Genomic DNA, 19010 nt, shown 5'->3' on the forward strand with positions numbered 1-19010 from the left:
CCATGGTGGACATGCATAATGTTGGATGGCCAGTACCATGGTGGACATGCATAATGTTGGATGGCCAGTACCATGGTGGACATGCATAATGCTGGATGGCCAGTACCATGGTGGACATGCATAATGTTGGATGGCCAGTACCATGGTGGACATGCATAATGCTGGATGGCCAGTTCCTAAATCCAGCAGACTGAAAACTCCAAACAGCTGCTCTGAGGCGTCTGCATGGTCCTAAAGCACACCGTTGACGCTTGTTGTATCACATTGCAATGATAAAACTGGGGTGGACAAAAGTGCAATTTCAGAATGTGGGAGAAACAGGATATTAAAGTTAATTTCAGGATCTCGTCACGGAATTTCTGTGCATTCAAATTGTCCATAGCGTCTGCCTGCCCATACCATAACCCTACCGCCACCATGGGGTGCTCTGTTCACAACCTTGACATCAGCAAACCGCTCGCCCACATAATGTCATACACGTGGTCTGTGGTTGTGAGGCCAGTTGGACGTACTGCTAAATTCTTAAAAACAACGTTGGAGGCGGCTTGTGGTAGAGAAATGAACATTGAATTCTCTGGCAACAGCTCTGATGGAGATTCCTGCAGTCAGCATGCCAATTGCACGCTCCCTCAAAACTTGACACATCTGTGGCATTGTGTTGTGTGACAAAACTACATTTTAGAGTGGCCTTTTATTGTCCCCAGCACAAGGTGCACCTGTGTAATGATCATGCTGTTTAATCAGCTTCTTGATATGCCACACCTGTCAGGTGGATGGATTATCTTGGCAAAGGAGAAATGCAGGGATGTAAATAAATTTGTGCACAAAATGTGAGAGAAATAAGGTTTTTGTGCGTATGGAATATTTCTGGGATCTTTTATTTCAGCTCATGAAACATGGGACAAACGCTTTACATGTTGCGTTTATATTTTTGTTCAGTGTAGAATGTTCTTTCCCCACTCATTCACACCATCTCTTTACATTGCTTATGCATATTTGGTGGCCTGATTGCGTCCAGGCTATGTCAAATTCCGAACACAATGCCCATCCCGGCAGATCTAAACCTAATTTGAGCACATTGTGACTTTTCTGCATCCAGACCTAATGCAACTTGATCAGATGACAGAAGTCACATTTAAGTGCCAGGTGTAACTGAGGCCGTAGATGCTCCATATCCATTACTTTGAGTGTTTTATATAATATGACTAAATGTGTTTCTTTCTGTGTTGCAAGGGCAGTTAAGAGATGAAACAGCAAGGCCACAGAACATGACATAAGCAGAGCTGTGGGAGACCACCTCAAGTCCCTGGTAGAGCCGGGGGTGGTGTTTACCACTCCACCACGCCTTCGAAAAGTGGTAGAGATACATCAGTGTTTGTCAGACCATGAGACATCCTGAAAATCAGTCATCCCACAAAAAACATCTGAACAGTTTGAACTAATATGATCCCACTGTGGAAAGATAAGTCTCTCACCAACACCTACATGTGGACGCCCAGAAGCCTACCCCTTTTTCTCCCTAATACTGACTGTTGGGTTGAAGCTGCTGACTGTTGGGTCGAAGCTGCTGACTGTTGGGTCGAAGCTGCTGACTGTTGGGTTGAAGCTGCTGACTGTTGGGTCGAAGCGGCTGACTGTTGGGTCGAAGGTGTTGACTGTTGGGTCGAAGCTGCTGACTGTTGGGTCGAAGCTGCTGACTGTTGGGTTGAAGCTGCTGACTGTTGGGTCGAAGCGGCTGACTGTTGGGTCGAAGGTGTTGACTGTTGGGTCGAAGGTGTTGACTGTTGGGTTGAAGGTGTTGACTGTTGGGTTGAAGCGGCTGACTGTTGGGTCGAAGCGGCTGACTGTTGGGTCGAAGCGGCTGACTGTTGGGTTGAAGATACTGACTGTTGGGTCAAAGCGGCTGACTGTTGGGTTGAAGGTGTTGACTGTTGGGTTGAAGATACTGACTGTTGGGTCGAAGCGGCTGACTGTTGGGTTGAAGGTGTTGACTGTTGGGTTGAAGATACTGACTGTTGGGTTGAAGCGGCTGACTGTTGGGTCGAAGCGGCTGACTGTTGGGTTGAAGGTGTTGACTGTTGGGTTGAAGATACTGACTGTTGGGTCGAAGCGGCTGACTGTTGGGTTGAAGGTGTTGACTGTTGGGTTGAAGATACTGACTGTTGGGTCGAAGCGGCTGACTGTTGGGTCGAAGCGGCTGACTGTTGGGTTGAAGATACTGACTGTTGGGTTGAAGATACTGACTGTTGGGTTGAAGCTGCTGACCTGAAAGCTTGGCTCTCTCACTCCTCCCAGGCTTTTGGGAAGGAAGGTAGCCAATGAGCTTGTCATAGCGGATTTAAGCATCGTCCCCATGCTCTCTGGCAGGTTTCATAGCTGGGTTAAGTTATTTTGTCTCTGGCGCACAGCTTCAGAGAAGTCCTTGTTGAGGAATATGTTGAATCCCCTTTAGTTCTTGTCTCTCTCCAGAACAGCCATCTTGTCCTTGAACCTCAGGAACTTGACCACTAATCGTCCTGGTTCTGTCGCCTGGGCTGGTTACAGGTTTTCCAGACCTGTGTGGGTGTGGCTCCACCTCAATCTTTCTATGTTCCATCTGCAGATTTTCTGTGATGATACTTTCTCCTCAGACTCCATCCAGGTCTTATGTGAAGACTCTGATATGACATCCACAACAATGTTATTCCTCCTGGATTGTCCCTCTAGATCTGGGGTTGTCAAACTCAAATCAGCAGATGGGCCATATTGATAAAACAACTCATTTTCAGTCATAGACTATGATGTTTGTTATAACAGAAAACCGTGCCTATAACTGGCCAAAACTGGCCATTGATTTATTAGAAAAACTATGGCCCTTTTATAATGTCCACAAATGTACATAGGATGCGGAATATAGACGCTTTCTGACAGTTTGTGCAGAAATTCTTAGTTTGTGCAAATCTACAGTTTCATCAACTGTCCGGGTGGTTGGTCTCAAACACTCCCAGAGGTGAAGAAGTCGGAGGGTGTGGTTAAACAAAGTCTGCAGTTGTGAGGCCGGTTGGACATACTGCCAAATTCTCTAAAACGACATTGGAGGCAGTTTATGGTAGAGAAATTAACATTAAATGATCTGTTCTGGTGGACATTCCTGCAGTCAGGTTGCCAATTGCATGCTCTGGTGGCTCCCTCAAAACTTAAGACATCTGTTGCATTGTGTTGTGTGACAAAACTGCACATTTTAGAGTTGGCTTTTGTTGTCCCCTTCATAAGGTGCACCTATATAATGATCATGCTGTTTAATCATCTTCTTGATATGCCACACCTGTCAAGTTAAGCACTGGTAGCAACATAGGCTAACACTGGTACTCCACGCAACACTAGCCTGCACAGCTCGTAAGGCCGATGGAAACTGCAAAAAACAGCAGGAATTTAAATATCCACAAGCACAGGACTAACTGAAGCTAACCGCGTCACGGGATCCAAATTAAACAGGCTAGTATAAACAAAAATATTTTAAAATAAAAACTTTTTCAGAAAGTTTCAAAACTTTCCAAATGCCTAACGCCCGTCCAACAGACTATTGACCAATCGAGTTCACGTTTTCATGCTGCGTCACGTGGTTGCTAAGATAGCCAAGAAACCTGCCTATTTTCCTCGAAAGTACATAATGTCACGATTTCAAAACTATACTATATTTCAGATAAGTGAATTATCTCACATCTCTGAAAATATGTTGTGCTTCTTGTTCACGTAGGCTAATTCATGCTAATGTTATTTAGAATGTTATTTAAAATGCTATCTAGAATGTTATCTAGAATGTTATCTAGAATGTTACCTAGAATGCTATTTAGAATGTTACCTAGAATGTTATCTAGAATGTTATCTAGAATGCTATTTAGAATGTTACCTAGAATGCTATTTAGAATGTTACCTAGAATGCTATTTAGAATGTTACCTAGAATGTTATCTAGAATGTTATCTAGAATGCTATTTAGAATGCTATTTAGAATGTTACCTAGAATGTTATCTAGAATGTTATTTTTAGAATGCTATCTAGAATGGCGCTGCATTGGAAAGTAGACGTTTTATGGGCTCCTGACCAATTGTGTATTTTGTTTATGCTAATCATAACTTTTTTGTAAAAATCAAATCAAATTTTATTTGTCACATGCGCCAAATACAACCTCACCGCGAAATGCTTACTTAAGAGCCCTTAACCAACAATGCAGTATAAGAAAGAGTTAAGAAAATATTTACTAAATAATATAAAAGGTAACGTAATAAAATAACAATAATGAGGCTTTATACAGGGGGTACCGGTACCGAGTCAATGTGCGGGGCTACAGGTTAGTCGAGGTAATTTGTACATGTACCAGGCGGTGATGCAACCAGTCAGGATGCTCTCGATGGTGAAGCTGTATAACTTTTAGAAGCTCTGGAGACCCATGCCAAATCTTTTCAGTCTCCTGAGGGGGGAAAGGTGTAATTGTACCCTCTTTTTACGACTGTCTTGGTGTGTTTGGACCATGGTTTGTTTCGTGATGTGGACACCAAGGAACTTGAAATTCTCGGCGCACAATTGGCCCAGCGTCGTTAGGGGAGGGTTTGGCCGTGGTAGGCCGTCATTATAAAATAGGAATTTGTTCTTAACTGACTTACCTAGTTAAATAAAGGTTAAATAAGTAAAATAAACATTAAGAATTTTAATTTACTAATATAATATAGCTGCTTCTCAGAGTCATGGCTGAACAAGGATAATATACGTCTAGCTGGTTTTTCTATATATCAACAGGACAGAACAGCAGAATCTGGTAAGATCAGGGGGACTAGAGGGGAAAAAACTAGATCAGAACAGCAGAGTCTGGTAAGATCAGGGGGGACTAGAGGGAAAAACTAGATCAGAACAGCAGAGTCTGGTAAGATCAGGGGGGACTAGAGGGAAAAACTAGATCAGAACAGCAGAGTCTGGTAAGATCAGGGGGGACTAGAGGGGAAAACTAGATCAGAACAGCAGAGTCTGGTAAGATCAGGGGGGACTAGAGGGGAAAACTAGATCAGAACAGCAGAGTCTGGTAAGATCAGGGGGGACTAGAGGGAAAAACTAGATCAGAACAGCAGAGTCTGGTAAGATCAGGGGGGACTAGAGGGAAAAACTAGATCAGAACAGCAGAGTCTGGTAAGATCAGGGGGGACTAGAGGGAAAAACTAGATCAGAACAGCAGAGTCTGGTAAGATCAGGGGGACTAGAGGGAAAAACTAGATCAGAACAGCAGAGTCTGGTAAGATCAGGGGGGACTAGAGGGAAAAACTAGATCAGAACAGCAGAGTCTGGTAAGATCAGGGGGGACTAGAGGGAAAACTAGATCAGAACAGCAGAGTCTGGTAAGATCAGGGGGGACTAGAGGGAAAAACTAGATCAGAACAGCAGAGTCTGGTAAGATCAGGGGGGACTAGAGGGAAAAACTAGATCAGAACAGCAGAGTCTGGTAAGATCAGGGGGGACTAGAGGGAAAACTAGATCAGAACAGCAGAGTCTGGTAAGATCAGGGGGGACTAGAGGGAAAAACTAGATCAGAACAGCAGAATCTGGTAAGATCAGGGGGGACAAGAGTGAAAACTAGATCAGAACAGCAGAGTCTGGTAAGATCAGGGGGGACTAGAGGGAAAACTAGATCAGAACAGCAGAGTCTGGTAAGATCAGGGGGGACTAGAGGAAAAACTAGATCAGAACAGCAGAGTCTGGTAAGATCAGGGGGGACTAGAGGGAAAAACTAGATCAGAACAGCAGAGTCTGGTAAGATCAGGGGGACTAGAGGGAAAAACTAGATCAGAACAGCAGAGTCTGGTAAGATCAGGGGGGACTAGAGGGAAAAACTAGATCAGAACAGCAGAGTCTGGTAAGATCAGGGGGGACTAGAGGGAAAAACTAGATCAGAACAGCAGAGTCTGGTAAGATCAGGGGGGACTAGAGGGGAAAACTAGATCAGAACAGCAGAGTCTGGTAAGATCAGGGGGGACTAGAGGGAAAAACTAGATCAGAACAGCAGAGTCTGGTAAGATCAGGGGGACTAGAGGGAAAAACTAGATCAGAACAGCAGAGTCTGGTAAGATCAGGGGGGACTAGAGGGAAAAACTAGATCAGAACAGCAGAGTCTGGTAAGATCAGGGGGGACTAGAGGGAAAAACTAGATCAGAACAGCAGAGTCTGGTAAGATCAGGGGGACTAGAGGGAAAACTAGATCAGAACAGCAGAGTCTGGTAAGATCAGGGGGGACTAGAGGGAAAAACTAGATCAGAACAGCAGAGTCTGGTAAGATCAGGGGGGACTAGAGGGAAAAACTAGATCAGAACAGCAGAGTCTGGTAAGATCAGGGGGGACTAGAGGGAAAAACTAGATCGGAACAGCAGAGTCTGGTAAGATCAGGGGGACTAGAGGGGAAAACTAGATCAGAACAGCAGAGTCTGGTAAGATCAGGGGGGACTAGAGGGAAAAACTAGATCAGAACAGCAGAGTCTGGTAAGATCAGGGGGGACTAGAGGGAAAAACTAGATCAGAACAGCAGAGTCTGGTAAGATCAGGGGGGACTAGAGGGAAAAACTCTAGATCACTTTTACTCCACACATAGGGACACATACAAAGCTCTCCCTCACCCTCCATCTGGTAAATATCAACATAACTCTATCCTCCTGATTCCTGCTACAAGCAAACCCTGAAACAGGAAGTACCAGCTCAATAAGGAAGTGGTCCGATGAAGCGGATGCTCAGCTACAGGACTGTTTCACTAAAACAGACTGGAATATGTTCAGGGATTCATCCGGTGGCATTGAGGAGTTTACCACATCAGTCAACGGCTTCATTAATAAGGGCATGGACGACGTCGTCACCACAGTGACTGTACGTACATAAGTATATATTTGAGACTGTTTTTGTCAAACAATCTTGGTCGACCAACAGCCTGTCGACCAAACAATCGACCAGTCGACTAAATGGGGTCTTCCCTAATAGCCATTGACTCTTGAAGAATTTAACTAAAAATGCCTCAATTGTTTCAACTGTATTACCCCCATCAGAAACCAAAACATAAGCTTGTTTAACGCCACTGTTGGTAAACTAAACACTGTATAGCCTCAAAATCTGGTTAAAACTATCATTTTGACCTTATGGATGGATTCTAGAATATACTATATATCCTAGAAACCTGGTTAAACTATCATTATGACATCATGGATGAATTCTAGAATATACTATATAGCCTAGAAACCTGGTTAAACTATCATTATGACATCATGGATGAATTCTAGAATATACTATATAGCCTAGAAACCTGGTTAAACTATCATTATGACATCATGGATGAATTCTAGAATATACTATATATCCTAGAAACCTGGTTAAACTATCATTATGACATCATGGATGAATTCTAGAATATACTATATAGCCTAGAAACCTGGTTAAACTATCATTATGACATCATGGATGAATTCTAGAATATACTATATATCCTAGAAACCTGGTTAAACTATCATTATGACAATATGGATGGCCAGTCTTTGTATTCATAGTGTAGTGAATTCAGGGGGTATCCCTGAGCTGAACTCAAACCTGGGTCCAGAGACTGTCAAGCCAACACCTTATAACTGTTACGCCAAGATGTCTGAACTTCTTGATGAGGTCGCTAGGTGTTGGGTTACAGTTGCTACAATAGCTTTCTCTATGAATTTGAGAGTGGTTACATTTCTCCAGCCCCCATCCCTCAGCTGTTTACCAAACCAAGTCTCAGGGCAGCCATTTTGTTTCTGTTTAAAACCTAGGTTGTCCGTTTAACCTCTTCTGGATGGGACCCTTCATCTCATCTTAATTTCCACCTAAAATGACCCAAATCTAACTGCCTGTAGCTCAGGACCTGAAGCAAGGATATGCATATTCTTGATACCATTTGAAAATAAGTTTGTGAAAATGTGAAATTAATGTAGGAGAATATAACAATATTTTATTTAACCTTTATTTAACTAGGCAAGTCAGTTAAGAATAAATTCTTATTTACAATGACGGCCTACCCCGGCCATACCCGGACAACGCTGGGCCAATTGTGCGCCACCCAATGGGACTCCCAATCACGGCCGGATGTGATGCAGCCTGGATTCGAACCAGGGCCTGCAGTGACGCCTCTTGCACTGAGATGCAGTGCCTTAGACCGCTGTGATACAGCCTGGATTGGAACCAGGGTCTGTAGTACCTCAGACCGCTGTGATATAGCCTGGAATCGAACCATGGTCTGTAGTACCTTAGATAAGGGTCAAGTTAGCAGCCAACACTGAACTAATGTCATAAATGCACCACAAGCCACACACAAAGTGAGAAGAGAAAAAAAACTATTTACAATTAGATTATTATTTTTTCAACCCACAGTCCTCTACACCAGGTTGTGCTGCTGATGCCAAGTCCCATAGCAGTCTCTTTCTGCTGTGAAGCAGAGGGTAACAGAACAAGTAGTGCAGGTGATGGGAGATTTCTTGTGGCACAGAATACAACGACGCCTCCCTGCTTTGCTCTTTTGGCCCTGAGGCACATTCAGGTCTGCAGTGATGTATTTTGGCAGGTGAGCACCTCTGGTGACAGGAGTAGAGGGGACAGATGTAGAGCGGACAGAAGGTGCTGCTGTGGACTTTGTGCCATAGTCAGCAAGCTCCTGGATGAGCAGCTCTCTGAAGGCTAGCTGTGTCATGGAGGTCTGTCCAGAGCTCTTAGCCATTTCCTTATGAAGGATGAATGCATTCACCACAGCAATGTCAACGAAGTGATAGAACAATGTCCTGTACCATTTCCTTGTCTTGTGGAGAACATTGTTGTAGCCTATCAGAGCGTCTGACAGGTCCACACCTTCCATGCTCTTGTTGTAATCCTTTACAGCAGCAGGAATGGGGACATCATTTGTGGTCCGTGCCCCATTAGCGTCCTTCACACGCCTGACGACGTGATCGCCACTGAAGGATTTGTGGATACTGGAGCACATGACCACCTGTCTGGTATCCATCCACTTTACAAAGAGCAGGTCATCTTTACGAATCCATCGCATGGTACCCCTATCAGCCCTCTTAGGCATGTCATTTACTTTTGTTTTGGGAAAACCTACTCTGTTGGGACAAATGGTGCCACAAGACCATACATTCAGCTTCTTCAGGTCTGTAAACAGGGTAGGGCTTGTGTAAAAGTTGTCCACAAACAGTTTGTAGCCCGTCCCAAGCAATGGAAAATCCAATAATTCCATAACGACATCATTACTAAGTCCCTTACCAGTGGCTGAGATGGATTTACCTTCGTAAACAAAAAAGTTCCAAGTGTAGGCACACACAGAATCGGCCAATACAAACAGTTTGTAAGCCCATTTTGTTGGCTTGTTACGCATATATTGTTTGAGACCAATTCTAGCCTTTGAGGCTACCATCCTCTCATCTATGGACAGGTTCTGGTTGGGCTGAAAATGGGTCTTGCAGGCCTCAACCATGCTGGGGTAGAGAGGTTTGATTTTGCAGAGCCTATCAAAGCTTGATGTGCCTCTCTTCTTGTCATTGTCCTCATCAACTTGTGGGTCACTGATATGAAGCGCCCGTGAGACAGTCAGAAACCTGTTAGAAGACATGACAGTTGTGGGGAAAGGCAGTTGGTAGAGTGTTGAGCTTCTCCAGTAGTCCTTCAGGTTTTTCAACTTCACAAGCCCCATGTAAATAACCAGTGAGATGTAACAGTATAGGTCTTGGATGGAAATGGGCTTCCATGCCTCTTTCTTGCCTGCTTGTTTCTTAGCCCCATACTTGTTGGTGTTAGACACCAGCGAATCCAGAACTGACAAGGAGAAAAACATCTGGAAAAGATGAAGGGGGCTGTACTTTGCAGTCATGTCCAGCTGAGGTCCTGGCTGCCTTTTAGGTTGAAATGATGGTGGAAGTGGCTCCACGTCATCCTCTAGCACAGTGTGCCAACGGTCCTCTGCCTCGCTGGTAGTTACCGCTGGTTCACTGGCCCTCCTCCGCTTCTGGGCTGACCTCATCACACCTCTAGATGGCCGGGCTGGGGTGGGTGTGGAGCCAGAGACAGCAGCAGCAGGGGTCATACCGGAGGAACCAGTTCCTACGTTTGAATGAGTTGGGGATGGAGGACTGTGGTCTCTTTGGAGTGGCACCCAGAGGTCATCAGAGCCAGAGTCTCTACCACTATTGAGGATTAAAACACATTCAGTTAGATCTCAAATTTACTGTTATTTATTTATTTTAGTAGAGGTGAGCCCTGCATCAATACATTACGGGTGAGCCCTGCATCAATACATTACGGGTGAGCCCTGCATCAATACATCAAATACACATATCTATAAACATATATATTATATAGAGTATAAGGAACATACACATATCTATAAACATGTATATTATATAGAGTATAAGGAACACAATCACCATGTATAAGGAACACAATCACTAATGAAATATGTTGACCAATAAGACAGTCAAAAAGCCACAGCATGTCATAGCCAACATAACATACAATGTATTAGCATAGCCTATGTGTATACCTCAACAAGGTTGAACAAGGCACACCTGTTAACTGAAATGCATTCCAGGTGACTACCTCATGGAGCTGGTTGAGAGAATGCCAAGAGTGTGCAAAGCTCTCATCAAGGCAAAGGGTGGCTACTTTGAAGAGTCTAAAATATAAATATATTTGTATGTGTTTAACACTTTTTTGGTTACTACATGATTCCATATGTGTTATTTCATAGTTTAGATGTCTTCACTATTATTCTACATACATACATACATACATACATTACATACATAAAAATCTCTCAAATTAATATGCAACCATTTAAACAAATGCATTAGCACGAGAAGCAAAAACCTATTTTACTTACTGATCTAAAAGTGGATATTTTTCTTCCAAAAACATTTCTTCCTCGCTGGAATCCAAACTGTGGTCACTCACAGAGTCCTCATCCATTCCTTCTGTGTCACTCTCCCAGTCAATTTCTGCAATAATATCATCAAAATGTTTATACTTGGGACTTTGATTTAGCTTTTCCACTCTTAGTAGTCATGTTTTACTTTTTCAGCTTTGAGAAAAGTTTGTAGAAGAGAACGAACTGCTGCGTAACGTAAACTACTGTACGTCCTGTTTCCGTTCACATACTGCTGGAAAGCCCAGCTTATTGGCTATCTAGCTAGCTATGTTTCAAAACGATAGGTGGTCATTGGACCAAGACACTGTCAATCAAGTGAACACAGCTCGTCTCATTGGTGCGTAATGGTGGTTGACCTTCATGGGATAATTGACGTGTTGCGTAGCCAATACGTAATGTAGAATGATGAAACAAGTTTGGTTGCCTTCTTGAGTGTCTGAGGATTGCACAGAAACCAAACTTGACCGGGTTAAACAACATTTTGCAGATTAGATTTTCATAAATTGTTTTGTTGCAAGTTGAAAGAGTCAGGAATTCATGCAAAATGCTGTATACAACATGGATCGGGTTAGGATATAAACATGGATTTTATCAAACAAAACTACTGGGACCCTCAGGATGACAAATCAGAGCAAGATTACTGAATGTAAGTACATTACTTACCGTCAGAGCAGCAACTGTCCAGACTTCGAGACACTGATCCTGTAGAAGTTAAAAAAGCCACAATCAATCAATCTGCAGTCCAAACAATAACAAAGCTGTAATTCCACCACTGTTTTGGTAATAAGATGATGATTGGTCTGGAGAAATGTAACTACTCTCAAATGCATAGACAGACCTATGGACGCAAGGACTGACCATCCACGATATATCAACATTATAGTTTTAACCATGTTGAGGCTATACTGTGTTGGTTTACATTTAGATTGTTTCTAAACATTGGAGTAAAAAATGCTTATTTTGGATTCTGACAGTTTAACTCATGAGACATGTGTTATAGGCATGTGTTATATTTAAGCAATAAGGTACGAGGGGATGTGGTATATGGCCAATATACCACGGCTACGGGCTGTTCTTAGGCACGACGCATCGCGGACACAGCCCTTAGCCGTGGTAAATTGGCCATTTACTACAAACCCCCGAGGTGCCTAATTGCTATTATAAACTGTTTACCAACGTAGTTACAGCAGTAAAAAATAATATTTTATCATACCCGTGGCCTCACCCTCTACTTGTTTTTGTATAGTGACATCCTCCTCTTCCTTTTCCTCTTTTACGACAACGTTCAGCCACAGACCCTCTTTCTCTGTCCAGCAGACCTCCTCTTCTTTAGCAGAAGGTGAGTAGTTTAGTGAGCTCATGGTCGGGGATGTTAGCTAGCTAGGCTAATGCTAACTTAACCAGCCAGCTAGATGACTAATAACAACACCGTAAATGGGATAACTAACTAGACGACAGAAGTGTGTTTAAAACACAGTGGCTAATATACACGAAAGTGTCTAAAGAGCTTTATTGGTTAAGCTATTTTGTCTAGCAAGCTACCGAGGTGGCTGACTAACTGTTGTTGCTGTTGAAAGAAGAGTTCCGTCCACTACATTATACGTCACACTAACAGCATTGCCTTAAATTCTCACACCGCCATCTGCTGACTGGAGTGGGTAACGCAGTTGAGTAAAACGCATATTATAATTTTCAGACAAGTTAAAGTGTAGGAAGCATGAGTTTTTACCCACCAATGTAACAACAGTGTTGTTAAAGACTTAGTAACGTAGTTGCAGTCACGATCTGGTTACCTATATGTACAAAAGTACAAATGTTTTTACGTTATTACATATTTATTAACTTATTTCCGGCTATCTTCAATTCTACCCACAATGCAATATTTTGCAACGTCATATTGATCTACTCTGTTGGTTTGCCGTTATAATACTGAGAAAGTTCCAGTGAAACTCTCTGCTTTATATCAGCAGCTTTTCTTTTCGTGCTCCTTCATTTATAAGCATCATTTTTCTCCACACATATATTATATATGGAATAATCGGGACATATTATATAAAAATACTTCTTGGTTTTTAGAATATTGTTTCCTAAATAATATCCTATTGGTGAGCCAACTGGTAAATGCAGAGGATCTTTTACTTCATAGTAAGGAATTCTGATCACTTCACATAAACATTTTGCAATCATTTTAGATGTCATTCCCTCAGGTGTTGCTTTATTATTCAGGAACATGTCAAGACCTGACCCTCAGAACATACCTACGATTACCCCTGTTGACTCATCAGTAGGAAAGATTTGTTTTTCTTTTAGTCCATTCAACAACAATAGAGCTATACATGCCTTGTTTCAACAGGATGTTGTATCTATTCCTTATGTCATGTTGGTCAATTCAACAACAATAGATCTATAGGAACCTTGTTTCAACAGGATGTTGTATCTATACCTTGTCATGTCAGTCCATTCATCAACAATAGATCTATACATGCCTTGTTTCAACAGGATGTTGTGTCTGTGCCTTGTCATGTCAGTCCATTCAACAACAATAGATCTATACATGCCTTGTTTCAACAGGATGTTGTATCTATTCCTTATGTCATGCCTTATTGGAATGCTTTTATTGATAATATCTGATGGGAAAAAGTTTGAATGTTGCCACACACAATCCAACTTATGAACAAAATTAAGGAAGTTTATTTTAAAATTATTCATAAATATTATCCTGCCAAGCACTATATGAAGTAAAAAAAAAATAACTTTCAAATGAAGCATTTGTGTTTAGTGAGCCCGCCAGATCAGAGGCAGTAGGGATGACCAGGGATGTTCTCTGTTTAGTGAGCCCGCCAGATCAGAGGCAGTAGGGATGACCAGGGATGTTCTCTTGATTATTGTGTGAATTGGACCATTTTCCTGTCAAAATGTATGGAGTAAAAATTACATAATTTTCTTTAGGAATGAAGTGAAGTAAAAGTAAAAGTTGGCTTAAATAGAAATATTAAAAGTACGGATACCCCAAAAAACGACTTAAGTAGTACTTTACACCACTGATAATTGAACACATTTATGAAGATTTTACACTATTATGGAGAGATGTACTGCTGGGATTCTTTACTTACGATAGAAATAAGTTGATTACAATTTTAAATTCACAAATGTAAATGTACAAACAAAACACCACATTTTATTACCTTACAAAAATAAATGTAATTATATTTGAATTAAGACAATGAAATACTTTCCCAACAAAAATCTGTTAGAATTATAACTCTGTGCATGTCCCTTTTAAGGTCCTTGTGTAATGTGATATTGCCCCGCCCCTATCCCCCCTAGCCTAAATGTCCTTTGTATATACTTATATATACCATGTACTTTTAATATTGATTTGTTGTTAATAAAAAATAAAAAATAAAGTTTGTATGCTAGCTCGGTAGCTAGCTCAAGATGGCTAACGTCAGCCACACCTCATGCCCTTCACAGACCGTGTGGCCAAATATTTGTATAATTTACCCAAGATAGAAAAGGGCCTGTTGTTTCCAATGGGAGCAAATGAATCATAGTGGACAGAACAAGCAGGGAAATGGGCAGAGCCAAGCAGGAGCTAGCGAGATCCTATTGGCGCGTTCTACAATTTATTTGCATATTTCCGTTAGGGAACGCCTACTGTGTGAAGTGCGCGTGTGCAACAACTCAATATGTCCTCGCACTCCTTCTAAACATCGCAATTTTTAGAAACTTTGGCAAAGGGAAAAGTCTACAACGTAGTCCACTCTGTTTGTTACAGATTCTAGTTATGGAAACAGAAAACTGTATTGAGATCAAACGTTTCATCGATGAGAAAATGTGCAGAATGTTGGATGTTGGACAAAATCCATCTCACTCTATCATCTTTCACTGGGCTTTCACTGAGTGTGTAAAAAGTCCATCCTGCTCCTCTCCTCTCTACCCAACGTCCCCTTACAGTCCCTTCAGTTTACCTTAAGTCCTGTTAGTTTGGCTGCTCAGCCTAGCTAAAATATCCCTCACCCATCATAGCCATGCCATTCCCAACCAATCAGAGAGCTTGGAAATGTGCTTCTGGACACTGCACCCGCCCACTCAGGTCAGAGTGTTTTAAAAAAATAAATGTATTTAACCTTATTTACTGTCTTGTTCATGGGCAGAATGACAGACTTTTACCTTGTCAGCTCGGGGATTCGATCCAGCAACCTTTCGGTTACCGGACTAACGCTCTAACCACTAGGCTACCTGCCGCGTGCGGGACAACCTGTTATCGTCTGGACACTGCACCTGCCCACTCAGGTAAGTGTCATCATTGTCTGAAGGGAGAAGAAGCCTGTTTCTGAGGACTTTTTATTGTCGACAGTAACATGAATGTTGTCAGTCCATCGAAATGTAAGTTGCAGGAGGGTTTGTCGGTGGTTTTACAGTTGAAGTCGGAAGTTTACATACACCTTAGCCAAATACATTTAAACTCAGTTTTTCACAATTCCTGACATGTAATCATCGTACAAATTCCCTGTCTTAGGTCAGTTAGGAACACCACTTTATTTTAAGAATGTGTAATGTCAGAATAATAGTAGAGAGAATGATTTATTTCAGATTTTATTTCCTTCATCACATTCCCAGTGGGTCAGAAGTGTAAATACACTCAATTAGTATTTGGTAGCATTGCCTTTAAATTGTTTAACTTGGGTCAAACGTTTCAGGTAGCCTTCCACAAGCTTCCCACAATAAGTTGGGTGAATTTTGGCCCATTCCTTCTGACAGAGCTGGTGTAACTGAGTCAGATTTGTAGGCCTCCTTGCTCGCACACGCTTTTTTAGTAATGCCCACAAACTTTCTATAGGATTGAGGTCAAGGCTTTGTGATGGCCACTCCAATACCTTGACTTTGTTGTCCTTAAGCCATTTTGCCACATCTTTGGAAGTATGCTTGGGGTCATTGTCCATTTGGAAGACCCATTTGCGACCAAGCTTTAACTTCCTGACTGATGTCAAGAGATGTTGCTTCAATATATCCACATAATTTCCCTCCTCATGATGCCATCTATTTTGTGAAGTGCACCAGTCCCTCCTGCAGCAAAGCACCTCACAACATGATGCTGCCACCCCCGTGCTTCATGGTTGGAATGGTGTTCTTCAGCTTGCAAGCCTCCCCCTTTTCCTCCAAACATAACGATGGTCATTATGGCCAAACAGTTCTATTTTTGTTTCATCAGACCAGAGGACATGTCTCCAAAAAGTACGATTTTTGTCCCCATTTGCAGTTGCAAACCATTGTCTGGCTTTTTTATGGCGGTTTTGGAGCACTGGCTTCTTCCTTGCTGAGCGATGTCGATATAGGACTCATTTTACTGTGGATATAGATACTTTTGTACATGTTTCCTCTAGCATCTTCACAAGGTCCTTTGCTGTTGTTCTGTGATTGATTTGCACTTTTCGCACCAAAGTACGTTCATCTGTAGAAGACAGAGCGCGTCTCCTTCCTGAGCGGTATGACAGCTGTGTGGTCCCATGGTGTTTATACTTGCGTACTATTGTTTGTACAGAGGAATGTGGTACATTCAGGCGCTTCGAAATTGCTCCCAATGACGAACCAGACTTGTGGAGGTCTACAATTTTTTTTCTGAGGTCTTGGCTGATTTCTTTTGATTTTCCCATGATGTCAAGCAAAGAGGCACCGAGTTTGAAGGTAGGCCTTGAAATACATCCACAGGTACACCTCCAATTGACTCAAGTGACGTCAATTAGCCTATCAGAAGCTTCTAAAGTCATTTTGAATTTTCCAACCTGTTTAAATGCACAGTCAACTTACTGTATGTAAACTTCTGACCCACTGGAATTGTAATACAGTGAATTATAAGTGAAATAATCTGTCTGTAAACAATTGTTGGAAAAATTATCTGTGTCAACACAAAGTAGATGGCCTAACCGACTTGCCAAAACTATAGTTTGTTAACAAGAAATTGATGGATTGGTTGAAAAACGAGTTTTAATGACTCCAACCTAAGTGTATGTAAACTTCCGACTTCAACTGTACATGCTGTGTAATAATAGGTAATTACCACTAATTACTTACTGTTACTTTGATAGCTTTCAGACATACAGTACCAGTCAAAAATGTGGACACTCATACTCATTCCAGGGTATTTCTTTATTTTTACTATTTTCTACATTGTAGAATAATAGTGAAGACATCAAAACGATGAAATAACACATATGGAATCATGTAGTAACCCAAAGAACTTGAAACAATCAAAATATATTTTATATTCTTCAAAGTAGCCTTGATGACAGCTTTGCACACTCTTGGCATTCAATTCATGAAAAACAATAATGTAAGCTTAGGGTTAGGCATTATGGTTAGCAGTGTGGTTAAGGTAAGGGTTAGGCATTAGGGTTAGCAGTGTGGTTAAGGTAAGGGTTAGGCATTGGGGTTAGCAGTGTGGTTAAGGTTAGGTTTCAAATCAGATTTTATGACTGTGGTACTAAGTTTGAGCCTATTCCTGGAAACATTGAACCACTGTAGTTTACATCAATTATCATTTCTAAAGTGGAAGTTGGAAAAGTTATATTTGAGTGTTTCAGTGAATGGTTAGTGAGGGAGGCCCTGCTCTCTCGCTTCCCCAGTTGTTTAGTTAATTTTCATTCCAATCTCCTTTGCATTAGCATAGCCTCTCCTGTAGCCTGTCAACTATGTGTCTGTCTATCCCTGTTCTCTCCTCTCTGCACAGGCCACACAAACGCTTCACACCGCGTGGTCGCTGCCACTCTAACGTGGTGGTCCCAGCGCGCACGACCCACGTGGAGTTCCAGGTCTCCGGCAGCCATGGAACTTCCGGTCTGCGGCCATCAAGGCAGAGTTAATCTCAGCCTATGCTACCCTCCAGTCCCTCGACTTCTTGGCGCTGACGGACACATGGATTACCACAGAAAACACTGCTACTCCTACTGCTCTCTCCTCGTCTGACCACGTGTTCTCGCATACCCGAGAGCATCTGGTCAGCGGGTTGGTGGCACTGGAATCCTCATCTCTCCCAAGTGGACATTCTTTCTTTCTCCCCTGACCCATCTGTCTATCTCCTCCTTTGAATTCCATGCTGTCACAGTCACTAGCACATTCAAGCTTAACATCCTTATCATTTATCGCCCTCCAGGTTCCCTTGGAGAGTTCATCAATGAGCTTGACGCCTTGATAAGTTCATTTCCTGAGGATGGCTCACCCCTCACAGATCTGGGTGACTTTAACCTCCCTACGTCTACCTTTGACTCATTTCTCTCTGCCTCCTTCTTTCCACTCCTCTCCTCTTTTGACCTCACCCTCTCACCGTCCCCCCCTACTCACAAGGCAGGCAATACGCTTGACCTCATCTTTACTAGATGCTGTTCTTCTACTAATCTCACTGCAACTCCCCTCCAAGTCTCCGACCACTACCTTGTATCCTTTTCCCTCTCGCTCTCCTCCAACACTACTCACTCTGCCCCTACTCAGATGGTATTGCACCATCGCAACCTTCGCTCTCTCTCTCCTGCTACTCTCTCCTCTTCCATCCTATCATCTCTTCCCTCTGCTCAATCCTTCTCCAACCAATCTCCTGATTCTGCTTCCTCAACCCTCCTCTCCTCCCTTTCTGCATCCTTTGACTCTCTATGTCCCCTATCCTCCCGGCCGGCTCGGTCCTCCCCTCCTGCTCCGTGGCTTGACGACTCATTGCGAGCTCACAGAACAGGGCTCCGTGCAGCCGAGCGGAAATGGAGGAAAACTAGCCTCCCTGCGGACCTGGCATCTTTTCACTCCCTCCTCTCTACATTTTCTTCCTCTGTTTCTGCTGCTAAAGCCACTTTCTACCACTCTAAATTCCAAGCATCTGCCTCTAACCCTAGGAAGCTCTTTGCCACCTTCTCCTCCCTCCTGAATCCTCCTCCCCCCCTCCTCCCTCTCTGCAGATGACTTCGTCAACCATTTTGAAAAGAAGGTTGACGACATCCGATCCTCGTTTGTTAAGTCAAACGACACCGCTGGTCTTGCTCACATTGCCCTACCCTATGCTTTGACCTCTTTCTCCCCTCTCTCTCC

General features: G+C 42.7%; 1 protein-coding gene across 2 annotated transcripts; it reads right to left on the bottom strand.

Annotated features, from left to right (window-relative positions):
• Window positions 1-8341: 8341 nt before the first annotated feature.
• LOC106595654 (piggyBac transposable element-derived protein 4-like) lies at window positions 8342-12530 on the bottom strand. Of its 2 annotated transcripts, none has more exons than XM_014187021.2 (4): window positions 12151-12530; window positions 11601-11639; window positions 10893-11007; window positions 8342-10197 (listed from the first exon to the last, which is right to left on the bottom strand). In XM_014187021.2, the coding sequence occupies exons 1-4, from the start codon at window positions 12296-12298 to the stop codon at window positions 8400-8402; spliced, it is 2100 nt and encodes a 699-aa protein (XP_014042496.2). In that variant the 5' UTR covers window positions 12299-12530; the 3' UTR covers window positions 8342-8399. The 2 variants fall into 2 exon arrangements, with proteins under 2 accessions (XP_014042496.2, XP_014042504.2); XM_014187029.2 differs by having other exon boundaries at window positions 12163-12529.
• Window positions 12531-19010: the final 6480 nt, after the last annotated feature.

The sequence above is a fragment of the Salmo salar genome, chromosome ssa02, assembly GCF_905237065.1.
Source record: "Salmo salar chromosome ssa02, Ssal_v3.1, whole genome shotgun sequence".
NCBI classification, from domain to species: domain Eukaryota; kingdom Metazoa; phylum Chordata; class Actinopteri; order Salmoniformes; family Salmonidae; genus Salmo; species Salmo salar.

Excerpts from the sequence above, each read along its gene's own strand:
- LOC106595654 (XM_014187021.2), bottom strand. The coding sequence starts at position 12,298 with ATGAGCTCACTAAACTACTCACCTTCTGCTAAAGAAGAGGAGGTCTGC. Across the intron at positions 11,640-12,150 it reads AGTAGAGGGTGAGGCCACGG|GATCAGTGTCTCGAAGTCTG; the intron begins GTATGATAAAAT and ends TAACTTCTACAG. Across the intron at positions 10,198-10,892 it reads AAATATCCACTTTTAGATCA|TGGTAGAGACTCTGGCTCTG; the intron begins GTAAGTAAAATA and ends AATCCTCAATAG.